General features: G+C 37.6%; 1 protein-coding gene across 15 annotated transcripts in view; it reads right to left on the minus strand.

The window, feature by feature from the left end:
* The window catches only part of SOX5 (SRY-box transcription factor 5), a 608,434-nt gene that overhangs the window by 75,039 nt on the left and 511,439 nt on the right, over window positions 1-21,956 (minus strand). For 9 of the 15 annotated variants that reach the window (XM_056508516.1, XM_056508534.1, XM_056508524.1 and 6 more), the window contains 2 exons: window positions 21,039-21,162; window positions 9,224-9,309 (listed from right to left, as the gene is read on the minus strand). In XM_056508516.1, coding sequence (XP_056364491.1) covers window positions 9,224-9,309; window positions 21,039-21,162 — 210 coding nt within the window. The remainder of the gene's footprint in view (window positions 1-9,223; window positions 9,310-21,038; window positions 21,163-21,956) is intronic. The other 6 variants (XM_056508508.1, XM_056508489.1, XM_056508567.1 and 3 more) reach the window with 1 other exon arrangement.

A 21,956-nucleotide genomic window follows, 5' to 3' on the forward strand; every position in this document is an offset into this window, starting at 1 on the left:
TCACTTCTTTTACAACAGAAGTTACTTTGAGGCAGTGTAAGAATTCTCAGATGGTTTTCTCAGCATCCGCCCCCGCCCCTGCCCCGGGTTTAAAACACTGCCAGGCAGGTGCTGCCACTGCTGCTATTTTGACACTGGTTTTGTCTTGCAGCTGGTTGAACTCACAGCTTTGACATAACAATTCCAATGATCTGAAGTCTTGGTTCTATTGCACAGAAGTCCTAGCTGATACAGATATCTGCCCTCTCTCCTTGTCTCTTCTTTCAAACACTTCAGACTTCGTCTTAGGACACTGTATAAGTGAAGACTGTCATATTCCAATCTGCAAGCAGGCTCTTCTGCTGGCTGCTAAAACTACTTACGATGTCAGTTACTTCAGCAATATTCATCTAAAATTAATGCCTTATAAATAATCAAGGAGTAATCTGCTTCCGTCTGTCAGGCTAACCCCAAAAAGAAACAAGTGTAACATTTTTGCAAGAGAGAAGAAATTAAAGATGACCTGACCCCACAAATACGCTTGCCAGACAGTTACACACTCTTTAAATGACCTATTTTTCCCTGCTCCCACCATGGAGATGTTTCAAACAAATAGCCAGTAATTTAGGCTGCTTGAAATACAGAGGGTTGCCACCCAAGACAGTTGGGCATCTTAATGGCTTTGTCAGGTTTCCAAAAGTTTTTAGTGACTTGTTATCTCTTCTGAAGTTGAAATAGAGCTCTATTTAACTAGTACATGAAGGTCAATGTTAAACGTTTTGCTTTCCCAAAAATTAGGATACTGGGTATGGATCATGGCCTAACATTTTGTTGGATATTACAGCGTGTGAATGGCCCCTATGAAAAGCATACTGAGTACATAGACAGTTTTTTAATTAAAACACAAAGTTAGAGAATAACTTACAGCTAAAATAAATCTTAACTTATGGCCTAAGTGTTCCTATAGCATAAGTTCCAATGCTGAAATACTTCCATCCTGCTTTTGAAAGCTGCTCAAAACTACTCTCTAATAAATTCCTATAAGATTCAGAGAACATCTGTTTCAATTACTAGAATCAGATCCTGTACCAGTTATCAAGATTCCCATCAGCTGCAGTATGGACAACTGAACACCTGTGGGTTTTCATCTTTTCCATTTGAGAACCCTACAACTTTCTTAGCAGAGACAAAGACCAATGTATCATGATAGAACAGTCTGCCTAAAACAGGTAAATTTCTCTGTGACACCTTTTAGATCCATTAAAAGGATTCATGGTCCCATAGCAGAAAGTCACTGAATTATATTATGATACATGGTCACTACAAGAAAAAGGCAGAGGGTATATGGAAAGATGCATATGTGCAAAGGATTTTCTGTCCTCATGCTGGGGCTTATATGTAAAGAGATAACAATATGAAGCTGAAGGCTGTTAAACAGGAAATAACACAGAAAAGATATGCTGTTTCCATTGTCCAAATGTCAAAAACATTTTCTAGGAACCCAGGAGGTGGGGGGAGGAGGTGTAATAGCTAGATAAGCATCGGGTTCCTCTCCTTTCTTGAAAACTGCTGGACTCTGACTCTGGCCCAAGTGAGCTCAGGGAAGTCAGAGAGAATGCTGGCTGCACTTTTTCCAGGCTGTTTGCATATGTTCCTTAGTATACAGAATGTCTCTATGTAATTGAATTGTTGTTTTTGCCTCTGTTAATACATATGCAAATGAGTCACTCCTGCAGCTGTGCTATATTAATCATATGTGTGCTTCTGTCTGTCTGCCCTGCAGACTCAGGGTTGGAGGGAGGGGGGGAAAGAGGGAATTCAGCCTCTTTAACCTAGAGGAAAACTCACTCATGCAGACAGAGGTCTGCTAGCAATCAGCAGGCCTGAGCTATAAGTGGAAAGCAGACAGGCTGGTCACTTTTCATTCTTTTTTCATTTTTCATAGATTTGGATGGAATCTGAAAGTTATGCAGGAAAGACTGTTTATCTAGATAAAATGAGTATGCTACCACTGCTAATTCTTTCCCCTGGAGAGGGGAGAGAGTTTTAATTTGACAACCCACAGAGCAGCCATGATATTGTTTTACCATGTCTATTTACTGCCTGTAAATGCCCACTGTGCATGTGCTCAGATATTCACAGTGCCCAACAAAACACATAGCATTTCTATGTAGTCTGCTGTAATCACTGTCAATCCTAAATTGACTGGATTCTGATAAAATAATGTGATCATGCTTTTCATTCAAATCTATTTTAATAGAATATATTGAGTTTACCCATAACATTGTGTAAGATTCTATCAAGGACAAGAATGGCCTTTCAAATGCCAACTACAAAACACATTTACCCACCATGAACAAGATTTATTTGAGTTGTGTTCTGTGGTTCATGCTTTTACATAATCTACCACAATCTCTAGTTCTCAGCAGGTATACAGAAAGTGAGGAGTAGCTGTATCCTGGTGTTGCAAGGCTCACTTTTGAGTTAGTTGAGAAAAAATTTTTCCATCTAAAAATGTAGAGATTTTTCAGAGATGCTCTTGGCAATCAGCAGCCTATCACCCCACATTTTTCTTATATAGCTTAATGACTATCAGACTAAGACTTCATAAAAAAACCAAGAAACCTTGGAAAAATAAAATTTTTTGAAGACAACTTGCCCCACAACAACATAGAGATGGCTAGATGGTTGTAGCTTCTTTCACATGAAGAGGTCTGGGCCCCACATCTTTCTAGCTAAAGGACCTTGGTCTTTACTGATCTCTTTTGAAATAGCCATCTTGGCTACCCATGTGCAGTACAGGTGGCAAATATCTAGTGGCCAAGACATTCACTTACAAAGCCAGAAAGAAGTGGTGGACAGAAATAAGGAATATAAAACCACCACAATGCAACAATTAAAAGAACTATTTTAAAGGGCACCCAACATAAAACGTTGCTTTATTACTCTCTTATTATTGTTATTTGTGATGGTCATAAGAAACAGTACAGCCATACACTGAGTGAATGGCAGATGGACAACTGCCATATTTTGGTTATGCTAATGAGAAATGTCACTTTTCATGTACTTGGTTATTTTTTTTTTCCTCAGATGTGTGTGCTTATGGTGAAAATCTAACTCTACCTTTTTTTTTTTTTTAATAATACTTAAGTGGAGTGCATGAGCATTATAATATTGTAATTAAACGGTGCACTAATGATTCATTCCCTACAAATGAAGTCAGAGTCCAATTAATGAGAACAGGTAAAGTAAAAAATAAAAGAGGGAAAGGACACTGACTCTCACTATTGAAGCCAGCTTAGATGGTATTTAAAGGAAGACACTGTCCAGCAAATAGAAGAAATAACCTTGCACTGCTAAGAAACAGTTCACTCTCCTGTAAGCAAAGAACTGGTTATAGTAATATCCCAAAGAGGTCATGAATGCAGACTGCAGAATAAATGAATAATGGATAAAGTATTGCCATCTCCTGGCTACATTCTGTGGAGACAATAATGGGGCACTAGACTTTCCTTTAGCAGAAATAATTCATGTGTCTTTGCAGCTCTGGCAACTTGACTCCCCAAAACAAGGAAAGAATAAAGTTTTCAATATTCAGATGCATCACTACAGTGTTTATACAGCTTTTTCAGAATCAAATCTTTCACAGATTCGAGGTGTTGCAACACTGGAAGGTCAACTGTTTAATCTAGAAAAACTAGTTATATCTAGAGATTATAGCAAAAAATCAGAAAGAGATATGCAAAAAACCCCACCCCCAGTTATTACATGTGCTTGACAATTAATGCATGACAATATGGTAATATCTCTTCAAGAGTAAGGGAAAGTTCTGTCCTCAGCAATATTTCAAATGAAACTTAAGGAGATACTTCAGAGAAGTAGCCTGAACTGAAAAGTGGAGATATGTAGCTCATCCCTGCAATGGTGAAGAAACCAAAAGAAAGCTGGTATGTAAGGAAAAAAAAAGGTATTTGGCTGAGAAGGCTTTAATTTTACTTTTACTTATGTTTCATAGGCAACAGAAGTTTTATGGAATACTTGTATGATTACTGGAACACTCTGCCTCCTAATCAATAACTGCACACTTGTTAAAGTGCTCTATCCTGTCCAGTGATTGTGGATCTTTAAGATACCTAGAAGCAAGGTTTTCCAAAGGAAAATTTGTATTGAGTTGACACCTAAATAAGAGCAGGATGAAAAATTTGCAAAGCCCTCAAACTCCAAACTGGCTTAATTTTTCTCAAAGTCTAATATCTTACATCAGTGCATGCTTGAGGCCTTAATATTTCCAGTTTTTAAAATTCCATTTAAATTCAGTTCTTGGTATGCATCTTACCACACAACTAAGAGAATAGGTTTGTGGTAAGAAAAAAGTAATTGACCCAAGTACTTAATACAGGAAGTAGAGACTAAAAAACTTGGTCAGACTGTTTAAGGCCTAAATATGCTCATCTTCTTTATACAAATAGAGAATACAGGACTCTCTTAATGACCGGTGTTCAGAACTGAGACCCAGCTAAAATGCTTTCATACTTAGAAACTCTTGATTCATACAGTGACAGATTTGGACATCATGTTGAACACAACCACAAATAATTATGAAGTCCTATTTCATGCTAAGACGAACAGAGAAGAAAGTTTGAATGCTGGCACGCCAAACTTTTTGGGGTGTTTTTTTCCAAGAGCAGATGTTTGCAGGAAGTCTGTATTACATCAGACTGCTATACTGTTTTGACAGGACACAAAATGTCCATACAGTAAGACTGACTACACAGGCAGCTGTCATTATTCATCCAGCATTATATTTCAATGGAGTTATGGGTGTATACAGCCTTTATGTTACTGCCAATTAATCAGTTGTTATCACTATCTGGTTATCAACCAAGCAATCTGGGAAATCTGAACTATTCCCACTCCCAATGGTGTGGATTCCTCTCAGTTTTCACACTGTATGATAAGTTACTATTTTAAAATACTTTTTATCAGAAAAGAAGATTTCAGATACCTTTTTTAAATTAATTTTCTCAGACTTACTTTGTACTTAGCTATGCTAAGTATTATGTATGCTATACATAGCTTAGCTATGTCCAAGATGACCAGAATAAACCCTTCCAGTATAGTTTTATGCAAAACTTGTTACACCATATCTATGTTTACAGCTTTGAATGCTAACCTTCAAGATAGAGGAACTTAATTCTCTCATCTGCTGAATCATATAGGAAAACATCATGTTCATATAAGGCATACAGCAGTACTTTTAGGTCATTAGCCTTATTCAGTAAAACACAGTGACAATTTATGTTCAGGTTTTTTCTCATTTCTTTGAAACATAATCGTCATCCTGCACCACTCTTGAAGAACAAGACCAGATGATGTTTATAAGGGGAAAAAATTGACGCAAGAAACCCATGTGCTTACCCAGAGGGATTTCACCGAAGTAATGTTCAGGACTGAGATTTCTCAGGAACAGAGGAAAGCTAAAACCACTTTTTTTCCCCCTCCAAATGGCTTTTTTATCATTTAAAGTGGGAATGAATGAATACATGGGGCTGATAAACAGCACTTCATCAGAGAATAGGTACAAGCTTGCACCATGATAGTTCCAGCTTTTCCAACATGGCCCTATCCATCTACTTCCTTTACAGTATTTAACGATATAAGTTTTAGCTTCCATTCTCCTTGAGTCATTAGTCCCACTATGGATGCTGGAAATCGAGGCAATCTCTCATGGCTAATTGAGGCAAATATCAGATGACAGAATCTGTACCCCTCAGTGGGTCAGTGGGGACTCAAAGGTGGGGAGAGAAACTGAGAGCTTCGGATTACAAAGCTGTTACTGCAAATCAACAGGGCATTTCAAAATGAGAGATTACATTTTCACTGACAAAGAATTTCTTCTCCACAGAAAAACAATCAGGTTCTGGTTCTTCTTCTCTAAATACAGTGTGCATTTCATTTACAAAAATTAAAATTCAATTTTGACAACCCGGGATAAAAAAAGTACTTCCTGTTGATCTCACAGTACACTACTAAAGCCATGACCTGACTTAAAATTCTCTAGTGAAACAACAAAGACGTGTTTATTGTTGCATAAACAAACAAGAAAAATTCCTTGGCTTTGTCTTCACTGAGATAATGTTGTGTATCGAATTTTACTGGGAGCAACAAACTGAGCATTGTGTCAGGTCCTTTGATCTCTCCTGCTTTAAGTACACAAAATCTGAAAGATGAGTGATAGGGAGGATAGAGAAAGAAGAAAAGAAGGAACATTCCACTTTTCTGACCTCTTACTGTCTGATGACCAGATGGCTGTGTAGGGAACATCAAAATTATAAGTAATGCAGGGGAATGTCTGAAGTAAAAAGAGTTCCTCCTTGAAAGAGACTGCAAAGCCATTTAAAGATGGGTTTGGACCAAAAACATCATGAATCTTTCTTTATAACTCAACAAAGTCATCATCGAGCTAAACTGGATTTGAACAAAGTCTGGAAGGCACAGTCTTTCTAGTCTTGCAACTAAGTTGAGCTCCATTCATGTTAGCATAGGTGAGCATCCATTTTGAGTCCTATATGATAAAACCTTTCCAGAAGCAAATCTAGCCTGACTCTTTCAAATAGCACCAGAAGTTAAGAGGCATGTCCAATTTCTATCTATTGCAATGACAGCTAAAAACCACTGTTAAGATGTGAAGAAAAGTCAGCCTCAGTTTATTTCTAGCATATACATGCCCTTGGAGATCAGATCTGAAAAATTTATGAGAGTCTACTAAGTTAGTAATTTGAGCATTTCTCACTGACTGGCTGCCAAACTCTCCCTCTAATTCCAGACATGTAGCAAAACAACACAGGTGAATTTGGTCAATATTTTCATTTTAATGCTCTCTGCACAGAAACAAGAGGCCTTTGAGGTTCTCCACTTTTCCATAACGTAAACTCATCCTAAGATACTTACAACTGCAGTCACTTTTGTACAAAGCCCACCTTTTAACAAGAAAACTGTTATTGTGATATTTTAATTAGGATTCTTCAGCTCACACCATGCATAGATACAGCCCAAAGCTGGTTCTGGAATGAAAGAAAACCATCCTACCATCTTACTGGAGCACTGGTGCATTATTTTAAGACTAGTTTGAATGACTGCAAATAAGAATTAGAATCAGACTGGAGTCTTCATATTGCTAGATAGCTCCATGTTCGTTTTTCCTTTTCTCCCACCCTCTTTCTTCCATATGTCTGTTCTTGTGTGTTTGGCTATTATATGCACTTTATCAATACTGATGTTACGCCTCAAAATTCATTTCAGAGGGACGACTTATATGGCTCCCATGATTCTTAAGCCGCCTACAGTTTTAGTAATTCAGAGAATCAGAAACTAACACACAGACAATGTAGCTTTTCATACTAAGGCACAATAGGAATGAATGTATTAACCTCTGTGGTGCATGGAATGTGTCAGCTTACACACTGGCAGCTATTTCTGTGAAACTCAGCTAACTTCCGCTGGCTGTGTTAAAATAAAATTTAAAAAAAAAACTTCTCCAGAACTATGTCCCACGCTCTAGTATGCTGGCCAAACAAGAGAAATATCTGATGTCTACTTCATACTGATGTGGGCCAAACTGAGCTGGCGAATTCATTTCACACATCCCAGTTATAAATGCTGAGCCTTTCCAAGCAGGTATAAAGCTCTGCTGTTTCACGTGACTTGGCAAATAATAAAGAGCAGGGAGATGCATTTTCAAGGGAGAGCTTGGGGCTTTTTATGTTTCTAGAAAAGAGTAGGCTCTTTTCTACGCAATCCAGAAAATTTTCTGGAGTAGGCAACTCAGACTTTGCAGAATTAGAGATGATTTGGACCTTGACTTCCTCTCAGTCCCAAATATTACTTGGCTTCATCCTACCAGCCAAGCATACACAACAGGTAGCAAAATTCACACAGTGGCAATAGACATCACATTTGCTTAATTCCAATGACTTGACAAGGGTTGTATAAAGGGCTGATCAGGAATATCCAAAGACTTACTATCATTAAGACCCACGAACACCCTAATGCCTCCAAAATCCAGAATACTGACAGTCTGAATCAGATACATCTGGCTAGCAGGTCAACCCTTTAATGTAACTGAAAAAAAAAAATCAAACCCTTTAGTATCTTTCCATCTGTTTTCTAATTGTCTATGTTAAATTAGAATAATCGTTAATTATCTGCAATACAGCAGTGCCTAAAATGCTCTGGGTACCACAAAACACAGTAGGAGGGGCCAGTTATTGTTCTGACTAAAAGGACATAATCATGTTAACAACTTCTAAGCAGTTTAGAAGTGCTTGTCAGGACAGAGCTTTTCTGCCTGACAATCCATTTCCTTTTGGTATTTTACAGCCTGCATGAGAACAATCTAATGGAAAAGTGTCCTGGTTTCAGCAGGGTTAGCACTGGCTTTCTTCTTAGTAGCTGGTAGTGGTGTGTTTTTGATTTAGGATGAGAATAATAATGTTTGATAACACACTGATGTTTTGGCTGTTGCTAAGTAGTCCTCATCCTAAATCAAGGATTTCTCAAGTTTCCCATGCTCTGTCTGTGAGAAGCTGCACAAAAACACTGGGAGGCAGCAAGGCTGGGAAAGCTCACCTGAACCGGCCAAAGGAATATTCCATACCAGAGAACATCATGTTCAATTTATAAACTGGGGACACTTGCTTAGGAGGGGTCAACCACTGCTTGGGGACAGGCTGGGCACTGGTCAGCAGGTGGAGAACAATTGTTTTCTCGGGTTTTATTCTTCTCCCTTTTTCATTATAATTATTGCCATTACTATTATTGTATTTTACTTTATATCAATAATTAAACTGTTCTTATCTCAATCCATAGGTTTTACCTTGTATTTCCCAATTCTCTTACCCACACCACTTTTTGGGAAGTTAATGAATGGCTGTGTAGTACTGAGTTGTTATCTGGGGTTAAACCATGTCAAAAAGAAAAGCAAACATACTGCTACGAGGAAATTCAAAGTAAACACCTAAAAGCAGTTAAATTGACAACAAAGACACAAAAACGCAGCAAAAACTTCCAGCAAGGTAAAAGGAAAATGTGTTATCATTTGACGACTCTCTTGCTTCAGATGCAAATTTTATGTGAAAAGAACAGCCCAAAAACCCCTGTTAATTGCATTGTGTTCCAAAGGAAGAGAAGACTGGTTTTCATATTTACTTAACCTTTGTCTTCTCTACATTGTGCTGGGACTTACCTGCAGCTGGAGTGGGCCTAAGCCTGGTGTTGCTGCGGCAGCAGCTGCCATGGTAGTTGGGATCAGCTGAACAGGGTAGGGGTCACCTAAGTAAGAGAATAATAGAGGCGTCAGCACCTTTTATCTACTCTCCACCTGCAAATTAAAGTCCTGCATTCACTCTTTCCAAAAGCCTTCTTTTGTGTGCCTTGTTGAGGCCTAATGAAAAGCTCTATTGTGAAGCCTTTTACTAACACTCTTTTCACAATTCTGGCTGAGGGAGGAATGTGAATAAAAGGCACAAGCAATTAAGGCGGAAACCTCATCCTTTTTCATGATGTATTTAGGGAAATGGAAAAAAAAAGTGCACATTGATCAGAAGGCTGCACTTCAAAAAAAAAAAAAGGAAAGAAAGAAGATGGGGGTGGAGGAGAAGAAAAGGAAAACAGTACAACCTTGATAAGATCACAGCATTAGAAGGGAACAAATTTACAAGCTTGTCCAAAATATGAAGTTAACTAAACTCCTCTCACTGTTAGTAAACTGAGCCTCATGCAGAGCAGAAATGGTACTCAACTGACTACTGTTTTCTTCCAGGCAAGAAAAAAAAGTCTCACTTTAGTGGCAGGGTTAGATCCTACAACAGGAAAAAGCACGTGAAGATAAGGAAAGCAGATACAAGCCTCTAAAATCCCCGCAACCAACTCTACTTCACGACTTGAGATTCAATTTTGCTTCTGAAGGAAAACTACTTCAGTTTTAGTAAGAACTGCATTGTGCTCAATGAGATAAAGGGAGCTAGTAAAGGTTTTAAGAAAAATGCAGACATTTACGAAGGAAAATTATCTGAAATGACAAAAACTGAGATGGAGACCAGCATGTTTTAATGCCGGTTTAATGCCATGTTTTAATGGTATGGAGAGCTGACTTTTGGTCACTTCTAACCCATCTGACTTGTTAAAATAAACTTCATACTACCCCATCCACAAAACTATTAAGAAAACTAGAAAAAATAGTAAGAAATGTTACACACATTATATTGCTTCTTCAAGTGATAAAATGTTTTAATACTTTAATACCAAACTAAGCTCACTAGAGCATTTCTGTATATCCCTATGTTCTGGTGGCATGCCTGATTTCTGTAGTACAAAAACAGCCACTGGAAATAAGACTATGGAAAAAGCAGAACACTCCCAGGAAAATCTACCTAAATGTTGCTGTACATTTCACTAAAAGGTAGACTAAAACTTTTCCCCGTTATTGTGTTTTTTTGAATGAACTGGACAAAAAAATAAAAGTGACTTGATAAGGTAATGCAGGGTGCTCTGTACAATCATTAATAACTGTTATTGAATTAAAGTTTCAAATGTTATCAAGCCTTAGAGTTCCAGGAAATGGAAAACAAAGGAAAATAAATAAATCTAATTTTTTTTAAATGTTAGGAATAGGCTGTGTTGGTGTACACACATTCAGGTAAGTTGCTAATATTTATTTCCCCTTCGATAATGTAACCTTCTTTAGACCTTTTCATTCAATGATTTTGATCTTCTCCTGTTAAGAATTAAATACCACAACTTCTAGTAATGGGGGACCAGTAGAAAATGGACTGGCAAAGCATCTTTACAGATATTTAACTTAAATAACTGTGCATGTTTATATTTAAGAACATCTTAAGTAATGCTTTGTTGACTGAAGCCTCACAGTCTTTCAAGGCTGTCCAGCCAAGCAATTCAAACCAAAATGTCCACCCAAGTGTCTTTGCACCCGTTTCAGGACACAACACTTCTATTTATTTATTTGTCAATGGGCAACAGATTTCCTGACATGCTTGGCTTTCTTTTTCTTCCCCAGAGAACGCCATTGTTTTACATTTTCCAATTCTATTTTGCTTTCTGAGGCACCCACCTTCCTTTTCCTACCATGGACTGAACAAAATCTTTTCTGGCCTGATGTTTTCTATTTTGTGACTTAAGCAGTGGGCCTTAAACATGTAAAGCCACAGAGAAAAAGGAAAAAGTGCTCAGAGAGTCAGGGACAATAGTGTTTAGCTGCTTCCACAGCATCATTCCAAAAGTCTCTTAAAGAAGACATTATGATAAAAAAATGGCCATGAAAGAAGATAACATTTTTAATTTTTCAACTAAAAAAAAAAGAGAGAAAAGTTTCTCAGTAGGATGCTGATTCTTACAGTTCATTAAATTTCTAGTTTTGAATGATTTGTATTCAAACACATATATGAAAAGATCAGCTTCCTTGCACTCTCCCACATTTCTCTCCATACACATTTATAAGCCTCAGTCCATCATGCTAATTCATAAATTCCACTATTCCCACTAATAACCCAGTGGAACAGCCAAGATGAAAATCCACAGACCAAAAAAAACCTCTTCAGACACTTCAGACCCAGGGAAGGTTTTGGGACCCTATACATGAAGACGCCAAACAACCACATATTGACATCACACAGTGCAAGAGCAACTGTCAGCCCTCAAAATATTAAAGATGTCAGGTCTTATCTGATAAGTATACATTTTTTGCTGTTACCCTAGAATATATTACATCTTTCTATTATCTTTAAATTTATTCTCATATCAGAGTGAATTTATTGACTAAGCTGTTTTAGCTAATTCTGAAATCTGGGAAATGCCTAACTATTTCAATACATCTTCAGTAAATATTTTTAGATGTAAGAAGTGGCTACATTTTTCACCCAAGCTCTAGGAACATTTCCGGAATGTGAGACAAGACATACAGTTCTTAGAAATAGGCATTTCCTAAGCCATTCACAAGTCTGTACCTCTGAAAACACCAATAAAATCTCAAACTACCATATTACATTGCCATTTACAAAATTCATTATTAATTGAATGCATGCAGGCAGGACCATCTTTCAGCCACCAAAAGAAACATTTTGTGTAGTCGTTTCATGTTCCAAACTACCTCTCTTGTCATGTGTGGACTTTTTGTACAAACAAAGCATCAGAGAGTTTTGTTGTTGTTGTTTTTCTTTAGTAGGCCATATGGTAAAAATTATTTCATTAGCTGATGTATTATTGCCTAATATATAATTATTTCCCAGCTAGCTGGGGACATCACTTTAAAGAGCAGAATTATTCAAGACTGGCTACACAAAGAGAACACAGGATTTATGTGCTGGCAATGCAGCAGCTAAAGAAGGGAAGGGGAAATGTCAGCCTCGGGGATCAGAGAGGGAATATTAGAGGTGTTAGTGCCCACTGTGGGCAATGCCAGTGGATCAGGGCAGAACACAAGGCTGAATCCTCAATTCTGTGCCAATACTTTATTTCTCTATCCTTCCTCTGGTCCATCTTCCACACATATACCCAGAACCTCTTTCCTGATAATTTATGCACTGCAACTTCTTTCAATTTCAAATCACACCTTCATCCTTGCCCAAAATAATCTTCCCAAGATCTTGCTTACAAGAGGATTTTTCATGAAGTACATTCACTTTCAAACCACTCTTTCTATGAACTCTCCTATGATCCTCCACTGAAAACACTTTTCTGCAAAAGTTAATTTGTGGTACAGAGCCAAGTGGACATCCTGTCCCAACACACAAAATAACAGCCCTGTGTTTACGAACTTGATTTTCAACTGACTGGCTACCAACTCACAAGTATGAAATTATTCCATACTTGTGGAAATACAACAATGGCTCTTAAATCTTTTATTTGTTTTGTGAAATTTTATCAAAGGAGTTTTTTTTTTAAGTTAAAAACATTGAAACTTTTTTTAAAAAATTGAAAACAAAGCATAATAGTTAACATTTTGTCTGTTGCACCATTCACCAAAACTCTTAAGATGTTTTTTGTATTCCTTGTTCTGTCACTTATCTCATTTATTTTCCTTCATGGCGTAATCCCCCCTAGTGTCTTGTCTTGTCTCCTGACAGGCTGCAAGCTCTTCAGAGCAGGCACAATTGTCTTACTTGCTATATAAATCAAGTTGCATGCTACTGTTAAATTATAATGTTTTGACAGGATTTTAAAGTTGAAACTGATTATATGAAACAATAGAACACTGATTTTTTTTCCTGAAATTTTCTTCTCTTAAAAAGATGATACCAGAAGAGAAGTAGGGCATTTATTTCCCACTATTAAAAAAAAACCTCATTGTTTTTCTCCTATCTATCTTTCAGGGACAGCAAATGAAAAAAAAGCTGGAGATCATGGAAGAAAAGAAAAGCAAACAGTGTAAAGAATAAGAAGAGTATGAAACAAAGTCTAACTCTTAACTTGTAATTTCCAAGACCAGTATGCTAAACTAAATTCCACGAAAAATACCAAAATAACCATTTTTGTTCAGTACATTCTATTGAATGAAAAGGAATTCTACATTCTCTTCTCCACATTTTTGACAAATTCTACAAAAAGCCACAATCATTTATTACTTTTTTATTTCAATTTATCACTTAAGTGTATTTAAAATTAATAATCACAGCTGATGGCCAACTGACAGGTAAGGCACTGCATCTCTTCTTCCCACTCGTTTATTCTCAACCTCATTTTCCTTTCATTTTCTTGGTGTGACGGTGGACATGCAGCAAAAGTAATGGGAGGCTGTCAGAGACATGAGCAGTGTTCCCTGGATTCTGCCTCTAGGGATTACAAATTTAATAAGAAAAAGAGTGTGAACAAGACAACACCAGTGGCTTCCAAAAAGAAATCAGAACTGATTGTCTCTGAGGATAGCTCAGGACAGTATTGGCTGAGGTATTAGTCTGTTTTGTGTTTTAGAGTAACAATTCAGTCTACAATAGGGATAGGGATCTAAAAGCAGCCTTTTAATCCCTACAAGGTGATCTTGTGAACCAGGCTCCTTCTCGTGGGCTTTGCTTAGAGGATAAGAGCCTATGGACAAAAAGTGAATCAGGAGAGGATCAGCTTTTCCCCACAAGGACAGCCAGATGTTGAAACAAGATGTCCAAACAGGGTTATTCACGCTCTGTCCTTGGAGCTTTGCAAGCCTCAACTTAATAAAGCCCTGAGTAATCTGATGTTATCTCCTTGATGACCGTGCTTGAAGCAAGAGGTTGGACTGCAAGCCTTCTGAGATCCCTTCCAACCAGAATAATCCTATGATTTCAGGATACACATTTTAAAATGTTTTTTTTCTATATTAGTTGAATAAATTACACCTATTCAAAAACTCCAGCTTCCAAGGAAAACCAAAGTATTTCCACGAATGCTCATGAATTTAAAAAATCATTACTTAATTTTGTTGCCCAACTATGGATAATAGTAAAGTAACACCAGACATCTTTCATGGCCTAGAAACTGAGCTGAAACTACCAGCCTGTTTTTACAGGTCCCCATTGTTTTGCTTGTATGCTTTGTTTTTCTTAGAATTATTAGGAGAAATCACACAGAGATTGGGAGCTATGGAATTCTTTCATTTAGAAACAGTTTTTAGTTGTGTTGTTATATTTTGCAGCCTTGTTTCCTTTCATTTCCTCTGCAACCTTACAGAACCATCACAATCTCATGGATGCTGAGAGGAAAAGCTGATAGCAAAAGTTCCTCCTTGGTGTTTCTCTCCACAGTGCTTTTACTCTTCCCTTACCCTGGGGGGAACATGAGGATTTAGTCATATGCTCATTCTTTTCCAAGGCATAAACAGTATCCCTGGAAGATGACTAGCATCTTTATAAAGAAGGTACAGTCTGTGGTCTTCACAGCACATGGTTTCTATTTTTGACATTCTGATAAAAACAGCAATGTCAATAGCTTTTTCTTGTGATTTGTGATTATCAACGACCTGCATGTCATCTGACACACTTAAATCAGAAATTAGCACTAAAGTCTCTTCAGAAGACAGAAACATGGCCAGTGAGCACAAGTAAAATTATAAGACAATCCACATGGATACTCCATCAAACAATGAAACATATGACTGATTGAAAAACAGAGACACATCAGCAATTTTCCCTGAGGAAGTTTATGGTATTTAACTCCTAAACATTAATTTTATTGTATTATGTGAGGAACCAATTAAATGAGAGCTTCATTTTTATCAGACATCAGAATAATTGTTCAGAACATAGATGAATGGTAAATTCAGCACATTTCAATTTTATTAGCCTTGACTTGTTCATCTTGCATATTTTGCCAATTTTAAGAGGTAATTAGATAATTCATCTAACTTTCTGTGAATTATTTTATTTAGAACACTTCCAGCAGCAACAAGCTGATATGTAAAACATATAAAATGTGCCGATTGTATATTCAGATTCCGCCCCCCCTCCACCAATTGGATATGGTTGAAATAGTGATTAAAGTGCTTTCAAAAAACCTCATGTTGATGACATCTGACTGCAAACACAATATGATTTGTTACAACAAATTATCCACAGGAGACAGGACAAATGGGCAAAGAAAAACAATTCTTGTTTCCAAAATTGGTCATATTACCATAAAAATAACACAGGTATCAGCAAAAAGGCTGTCTAGAAGCTTTCCTGAGAATTTGCCAATAATCTAGAAAATGTACTTGGGGTAAATACCATTTCTGGAAATACAGACTTGGCAACTATTGTTTCCTGAGAAAAAAAAACAAATCCCAAAAATCTCCAAATCATTCAATTTCTTGCACACCTCAGTTTAGAAAACAAGGTACATTGTTCTTCATCTTCTACAGAAAAAACTATGTGGAATTCAACAGCTTCAATCATCCCGAAAAGCCTCAGGACTGACAGAACACACCACACTGCTTTAGGTGCAAGTCAACATTTCCTTTCCCTTTTAACATGATGATCAAATGCTTTAAGAAGCACTGGAGTGCAGTTTCCTAAATTAATCATCATTAATGATGAGGGAAGACCCATCAAAGTCTGGGCTACTCTGTGTAGCTGACTTGGAAACTGCTGGCAAACAGTGCTGCAAATGTAGAAGCACAGAAACATTCTGACCTGGTCCATGCTGATACTTAGATTTGTTGAGGAAGACCCAGAGAACATTGTTCTCATCCTAACTCCTGCCTTTTTTGTATCTCAGTCCCCAGAAGCAGTCTTCTGTGCTTTCTCAAGTCTTTATTTCACTCCCTGAAGTATCTCTTACATAGGAGATACATCCATGCCTTAATATTCCACATACAAACCCATACATATGTACAATAATAAAAGAATCATACTACCTACGACTGATGAGCAGCCTGCTCAGAGGCAGAACTGTGCAGTTTTTAAAGGGCACAATACAAAACTTCTCTTCTATCACTTGCACCATTTTTATGCTTTCAAAGCACTTCTCAAATATTAATTAGCTCTAAATAAATTCTAATTATTTCTAAGTGTGGCCCTAGCAGATCCGTATCATCTGGTGTGAAATATTACTTCAGTGAAGTCAACAGCAACAGCTCCTCAGACTGCAGCAGAGCTGACATTTCCCTTGCCATTGCTAAAATCCTAGGAGTTGTGCTTGTTATCTGGTAAGTACCATAAGTAGAGCTGAACTAGCGACAGCAGGAGTAACAAGGGATAAGGTTACGGAATGAGAAGAAAAGAAGGGTTAAATGACCTGAGCCAATCTGTGGAGCCCCACTGTGGGAGAAGCTTTGGGAAATGCAGTAATTGGACTCTGATTTCAGCATCAGCTGAACTGGAAGGTGCCCGCCCGTTGCTAAAACCAGTTTAAATAGTTGGGATATGGGGGTCAGCTCCTGAAATTTGCTCATGCTGCCAGTCACTAACTCAGTTAACAACTACCCTTGACACATCAGCCCTTTATAAAAAGATTTGCACTATATATCTATCTAGAAGTTACATATTGTGCGCATAATAAAATACACATAAAGAGGTTTGCATGAAAAATCAAAACATTTACATTGCAAATAGCATACATTGCATGAATAATGAAGTGTAGGGCAAATAAGTACATAATCAGTATTTACCTTTCTAATTGGGGACAATATAACCCATCTCATATTGCCAACTTATTTTTCTCATAAGAAAAAGTACTTTGGTTGTAAATAATAATATTAAGTATTTTAGACATGCAATTATATCTAGGTATGGAGGTTAAAAATTAACTGGAATCACAAATTATGAATCTTTTTCTCAAATAGAATATAATCCTAATAGAAGCTCCTCCCTTCATCTCTGCCAACTTTACCACCACACAATATGCCATAGAGAAAAAAGGGGAAGTGTCAACTTGTGTAAATTGTCTCTTATGTAATGCAAACCATCTGTTTAAAAAAACAAAACAAAATGAAAACCCAAGCTACTCCCAAGCATGATCAGCTATGGAGAAAAAGAAAGAAAAGGAAATGTAGTACATCAAACTGGAAGCCAAAGACCATGACCTGCCATGTAACCACGGAGAAAATATTTACCCCTCTCCTCCCTTTATTTACCCAATTTTGAAAAATATTTGGAAAAGCATAATTGAATCATTTGCTCTGCAAATAATAGACTGATATTGCTGTATTTTTTTTAGCATTTCATCTCTAGAACGTTTTCAATCAGGCTGGAACCAAGCAGAGAAAAACACTCTGTTTTCAACAACAGATCACACGATGCCACCACTGGATTAGAAGGTCCCTGAGTCCTCAGTCACTGCAACCTGGCTAAGGATGAGGAATAAAGTGTCAGTACACTTCTGCCTTATTTTTCTAGTCTTCCTTAGGTATCTGCCATGAAAGGAGTCTAAATGAACAAGTGCTATTAACTGTTACAATTATTTTTGTGCTATCTTCAGTCTAAATGCTCAGAAAAAAAAAAAGTATGTATAAAGAAAATAATGCTCTTCCTTTCCAGTCTCTGCCTGGCAAGTCAGGAGTCCTTTGGTAAGCACTGCCAGAGGAACCCTCCTACATACACACTCTGAAACCATTGGAGACTTACATCTGACCCTCTCTTGGAAGGTACAGGTGAGTCAGAAAGCGCTGAATCAATTAATTAGGTTCTACTATCTAAGCTGAATGAAAATAAAGCAGCAGTAAAATTATTCATAATTTCTTCTCTTTTGCTGACCGAGGCTTGACCACACGTTCTCTTCCAGTTGGGCCAGCCACCAGCTCCAACCACAGCCCCCTGTCAAAGGTTAAAAATGTGACCAGGCTGCTTCTTTAATCCCTTCCCAACACGCTACCACGCAAAACAACCATCTAAGTTCAAGTAATTTTAACAGAGAGTCCTTGCTGTCCCAGCCTGGACAGGAGCAAGTTTGAGAATGCTTAACCAAGAAGCTTGGTCCATATGTCTCCTGACTTCTCACAGGGGTAGGGTGCAGAACAGCATAAGGGTCCCCTTGAATGTGTCTCCAACAGAGATTCAAAGTCAAGGAACTCTGCATCACTAGCTAGTCACGAAAATATTGGTTGTTGTAATAATTCTCTCTTCCTCTTTCCCCAGATTTTCAAATCTCACTATTTTTAGGAACTTCATGTGAAAAAATGTCATAGTTTTTTGTTCTTTGTGACTGAAAATGAATTGTCACATGGAGGTTTTTATCATTCCTATGTGCAGGTTGTTAATGCTAATAAATAACAGAATCATCACTAGAGAATTTCCATCAATCAGCCATAGAAAATAATTCTGAAAAATATAATCAGTCCAGAAAGAAGAGCAGGTTTTCCAGAAAGACTGGGAAGACGTAGAAGTGAGATTCCATTCTTATCAGGCACATAAACTAATTTTAAAACATAGAATGGCAGTCATATACAGATGATGCTAATGGGGTCTTTGGAAGTTCCTAGGAGGGCTTTGCTCTCAAAAGTAAACTCAGTGAAAACTGGGCATTTAACACATTCACAAGCTGAGCAAATTAATCTGCTGTACATTCCCTGTTGCAGTACAATGCTGGTACTCAACCCACTTCAGCTCAGTTCAAACCAGCACAGGTGACTGCACTAAAGTTTGCAGCACAAGAACTTGGTAAATACCCCTAAGACTTAGATCCTAATGTCTTTGTCTTTCTTAAGAGGAAGGTTTAGTCTCCTAAATCACTCTGGTGCTCAACAAAATTTTATCCAAAGCTTTCTGGTTTACAGTCTTTGCAAAGTGGACTGATATACAGTAGGGCAAGCAAAAAAAAAAAATGGGAGAAATATGTTTTAATGGTCTGTGAAAGACATTACTTGATGCGAACATATTATGGTTGGAAGGCAGCTAGGTGAAGCTTTCTAGGTGTAGCTAAATGTGTATGAGAATTTTTGTTTACACTAGATAGTGAGTGAAAGAAACAAACACTTTGGACTACTTATCACTTCTCCTCAGCTTCTCAGTCAAATTCAGCCAAATATGCCAGGCAATCACCAAAAACAGAGCTGTCTTTTTCCACTGGCTTCTGCTCAGTCCTAAATCTCAGCATACCGTTAATTCCAAGCCTTACTGCCAGAAGTAGCAGAAACTTTGCTCTTTTTGCCTTTTAATTTTCAAGGTTATGCAAACATGTAATGTTGTTTCTATTTCATAGATGTGAGGAACTATAGAACTATCATGGAGTTAATGTGCATGTAGTACAAAGAAGAGGATAAACCACCTCAACTCCTTATATCCAAACTGGACTTCATTAATATGGAACTAATATATGTCTAATGGTGTGATTTCCTGACCTTTTCCAGACCTACAGTTATGATAGCACTCATATTCAGTGTGGCTTACAGTCACACATTCAGTAATGTGAATCACTGCTCCTCCCAGTCAAAAGAGACTGAGTGTGAAATCACTGGAAGAACTGAATGAGACTATGTTTTGGTACTGCAGCTGCTGAGGGATGTGAAGTGTTTGGAACAGTACTTTTCAATAGTGGTCCCATTCTGTAAAATATCAGGAAAAGGTTAGCGGCCACAGAAACTGAGTTAGTGTTCAAGTACTGTGTCCATGATGTTCAGAAGCTGGAAGAAATATGAAATTGTGGGCTAAGCCAGCTTAACTAAAGAAATCTTCTATGTTGTAAGTTTACAAAAATGCAGCAGTGGCAAGTGCTGAGTAACTCAAACCAACTGATGAATTAATGAGTTAGTCAATGATACAGATGCATACAGTGACATGGACATATCAAACACCCATATCAGAGACAGAAAAGGGTAGAACAAGCAAGTCCTGGATAATTCAGTAGAAAACTGATGGCAGGAGAGTTATACAAGTGCAGGAAAACAAGTCTATGAAATTCATGCTCTAGCTAAGTTTATTCATGGAAATAAAGTTCTTTCATTATTTCTTAACTTGTATTTATTCTCATCGTGTTGACAGTAACATGAAATCCTATAGAAAGCTTAAATAAAATTTAAAAAAAATTGTGGAGTGTAGAGAACAACACAAATCTTTCAGAGATTAAAAAAGTAGATGCTATATTTTTTAGTGTTAGGCTTTCACAAATATCCTCAGTTTGTGTTAGTCCATCAAATTGAAAGGCATATGCTATCTTTGATCTCTGTGCAGAACCTCCGTTGAGATTAATGTGAGTTCTGTGTGAAGAAAGAGACTAGAATAGGCCCTCAGTTCACAAATAGCAAGCAGTCTGCTTCAGGAAAAAACATGTTTTCTTACAACAGTGTTGAAATTTACTGGGAAGTTTCAAATAGCTTCTCTTCAGATGCAAGTTTGTGGTCCTGAGTATGTTCACTTGTCAGAAAGACCTGTCAGAGAGAAGGTGCACAAACCTACCTCTTGTGTGAGATGTTTGGCTGTTATGTTGAAACACATTCTTCATCTCTGACAAGCTTTTCTCATACTCATAACAACTAATCCTCTGTTTTACACTCATCTCTGCAAGTTAATGGCTTTGTTCATTGATGAGGTGTCATTTTATACAGACGGGCATGAAATTGTGCCCTATATCCACTTCCAGCTAAAAAAATCTACAGGACTTACTGCATCCCGCCTTGTAGCTGAAACCAGGAGGAAGAAGGAATCCTTGCTGTGCAGCTGCTGCTAGGGTTCGTTGGTCTGGAGGGAATACGGGAATCATTAATGGAGGCAGCTGACCCTGGACCTGCTGAACAGGAGAGGGAAAATCAAACACAGAATTTTTTGGGGGGGGACGATGTCTGATAGTATGCTTTTTTTTCACTTCTGATCGGAGAGGTCTGCTTTGAATATACCTCTTCATATTGGGGTGTTCCAGCAGCATCAACTATTGAGCTTCATCTTCATTACCAAACCCTTCATATGAATTACGTTAATCCAAAATAAACTGAAATACTTTACTAAGGCATATCTATATCCCACTTAATTATTCCCCCCACAGTTCATGATGACTCACTTATCTCTGACTGTAGGGGGGTATGTTCTTCTCTTTTATTGATCTCTGTAGCAGTATCTGTCTCAGACAGTAGCTTTCACCCTGACTAAGCCCAAACACAAAGACGCCCCCTCAGAAGGAAAAGTAAGTGCATAAGTAGCACACACCACAGCCAGTACTATTTTTCTGTTCATACACATGCACTTATTTGTACATGTGAAAAGATAAAAAGTCTCTGGAACGGTCAGAAAAAAAGGCTGACACACTTTTTTCACAAATAAAACAGCTATGTCTGACATGTTAGGCGTTCAACTCTGCACAGCAACTCTACACAATCATGCAAGTCAGGAAGTGGAAAATATTATATTTTAAGTGGACACTGCAGGGGACTTAAGACATGCAGAAGTTAGTCATCAAAGCTGGAACTGGGCCATGGGACAACATCTACTGCTGTTGTTTTTACCCAGTTCCGTTAATGGCTTTTAATTGCTTGAAATGGAAGTTGTCTTTGTATATTAGACAGATGAGAAACACAGTTTGCTGGATTA

Source organism: Oenanthe melanoleuca, chromosome 1A (assembly GCF_029582105.1).
Source record: "Oenanthe melanoleuca isolate GR-GAL-2019-014 chromosome 1A, OMel1.0, whole genome shotgun sequence".
NCBI lineage: Eukaryota > Metazoa > Chordata > Aves > Passeriformes > Muscicapidae > Oenanthe > Oenanthe melanoleuca.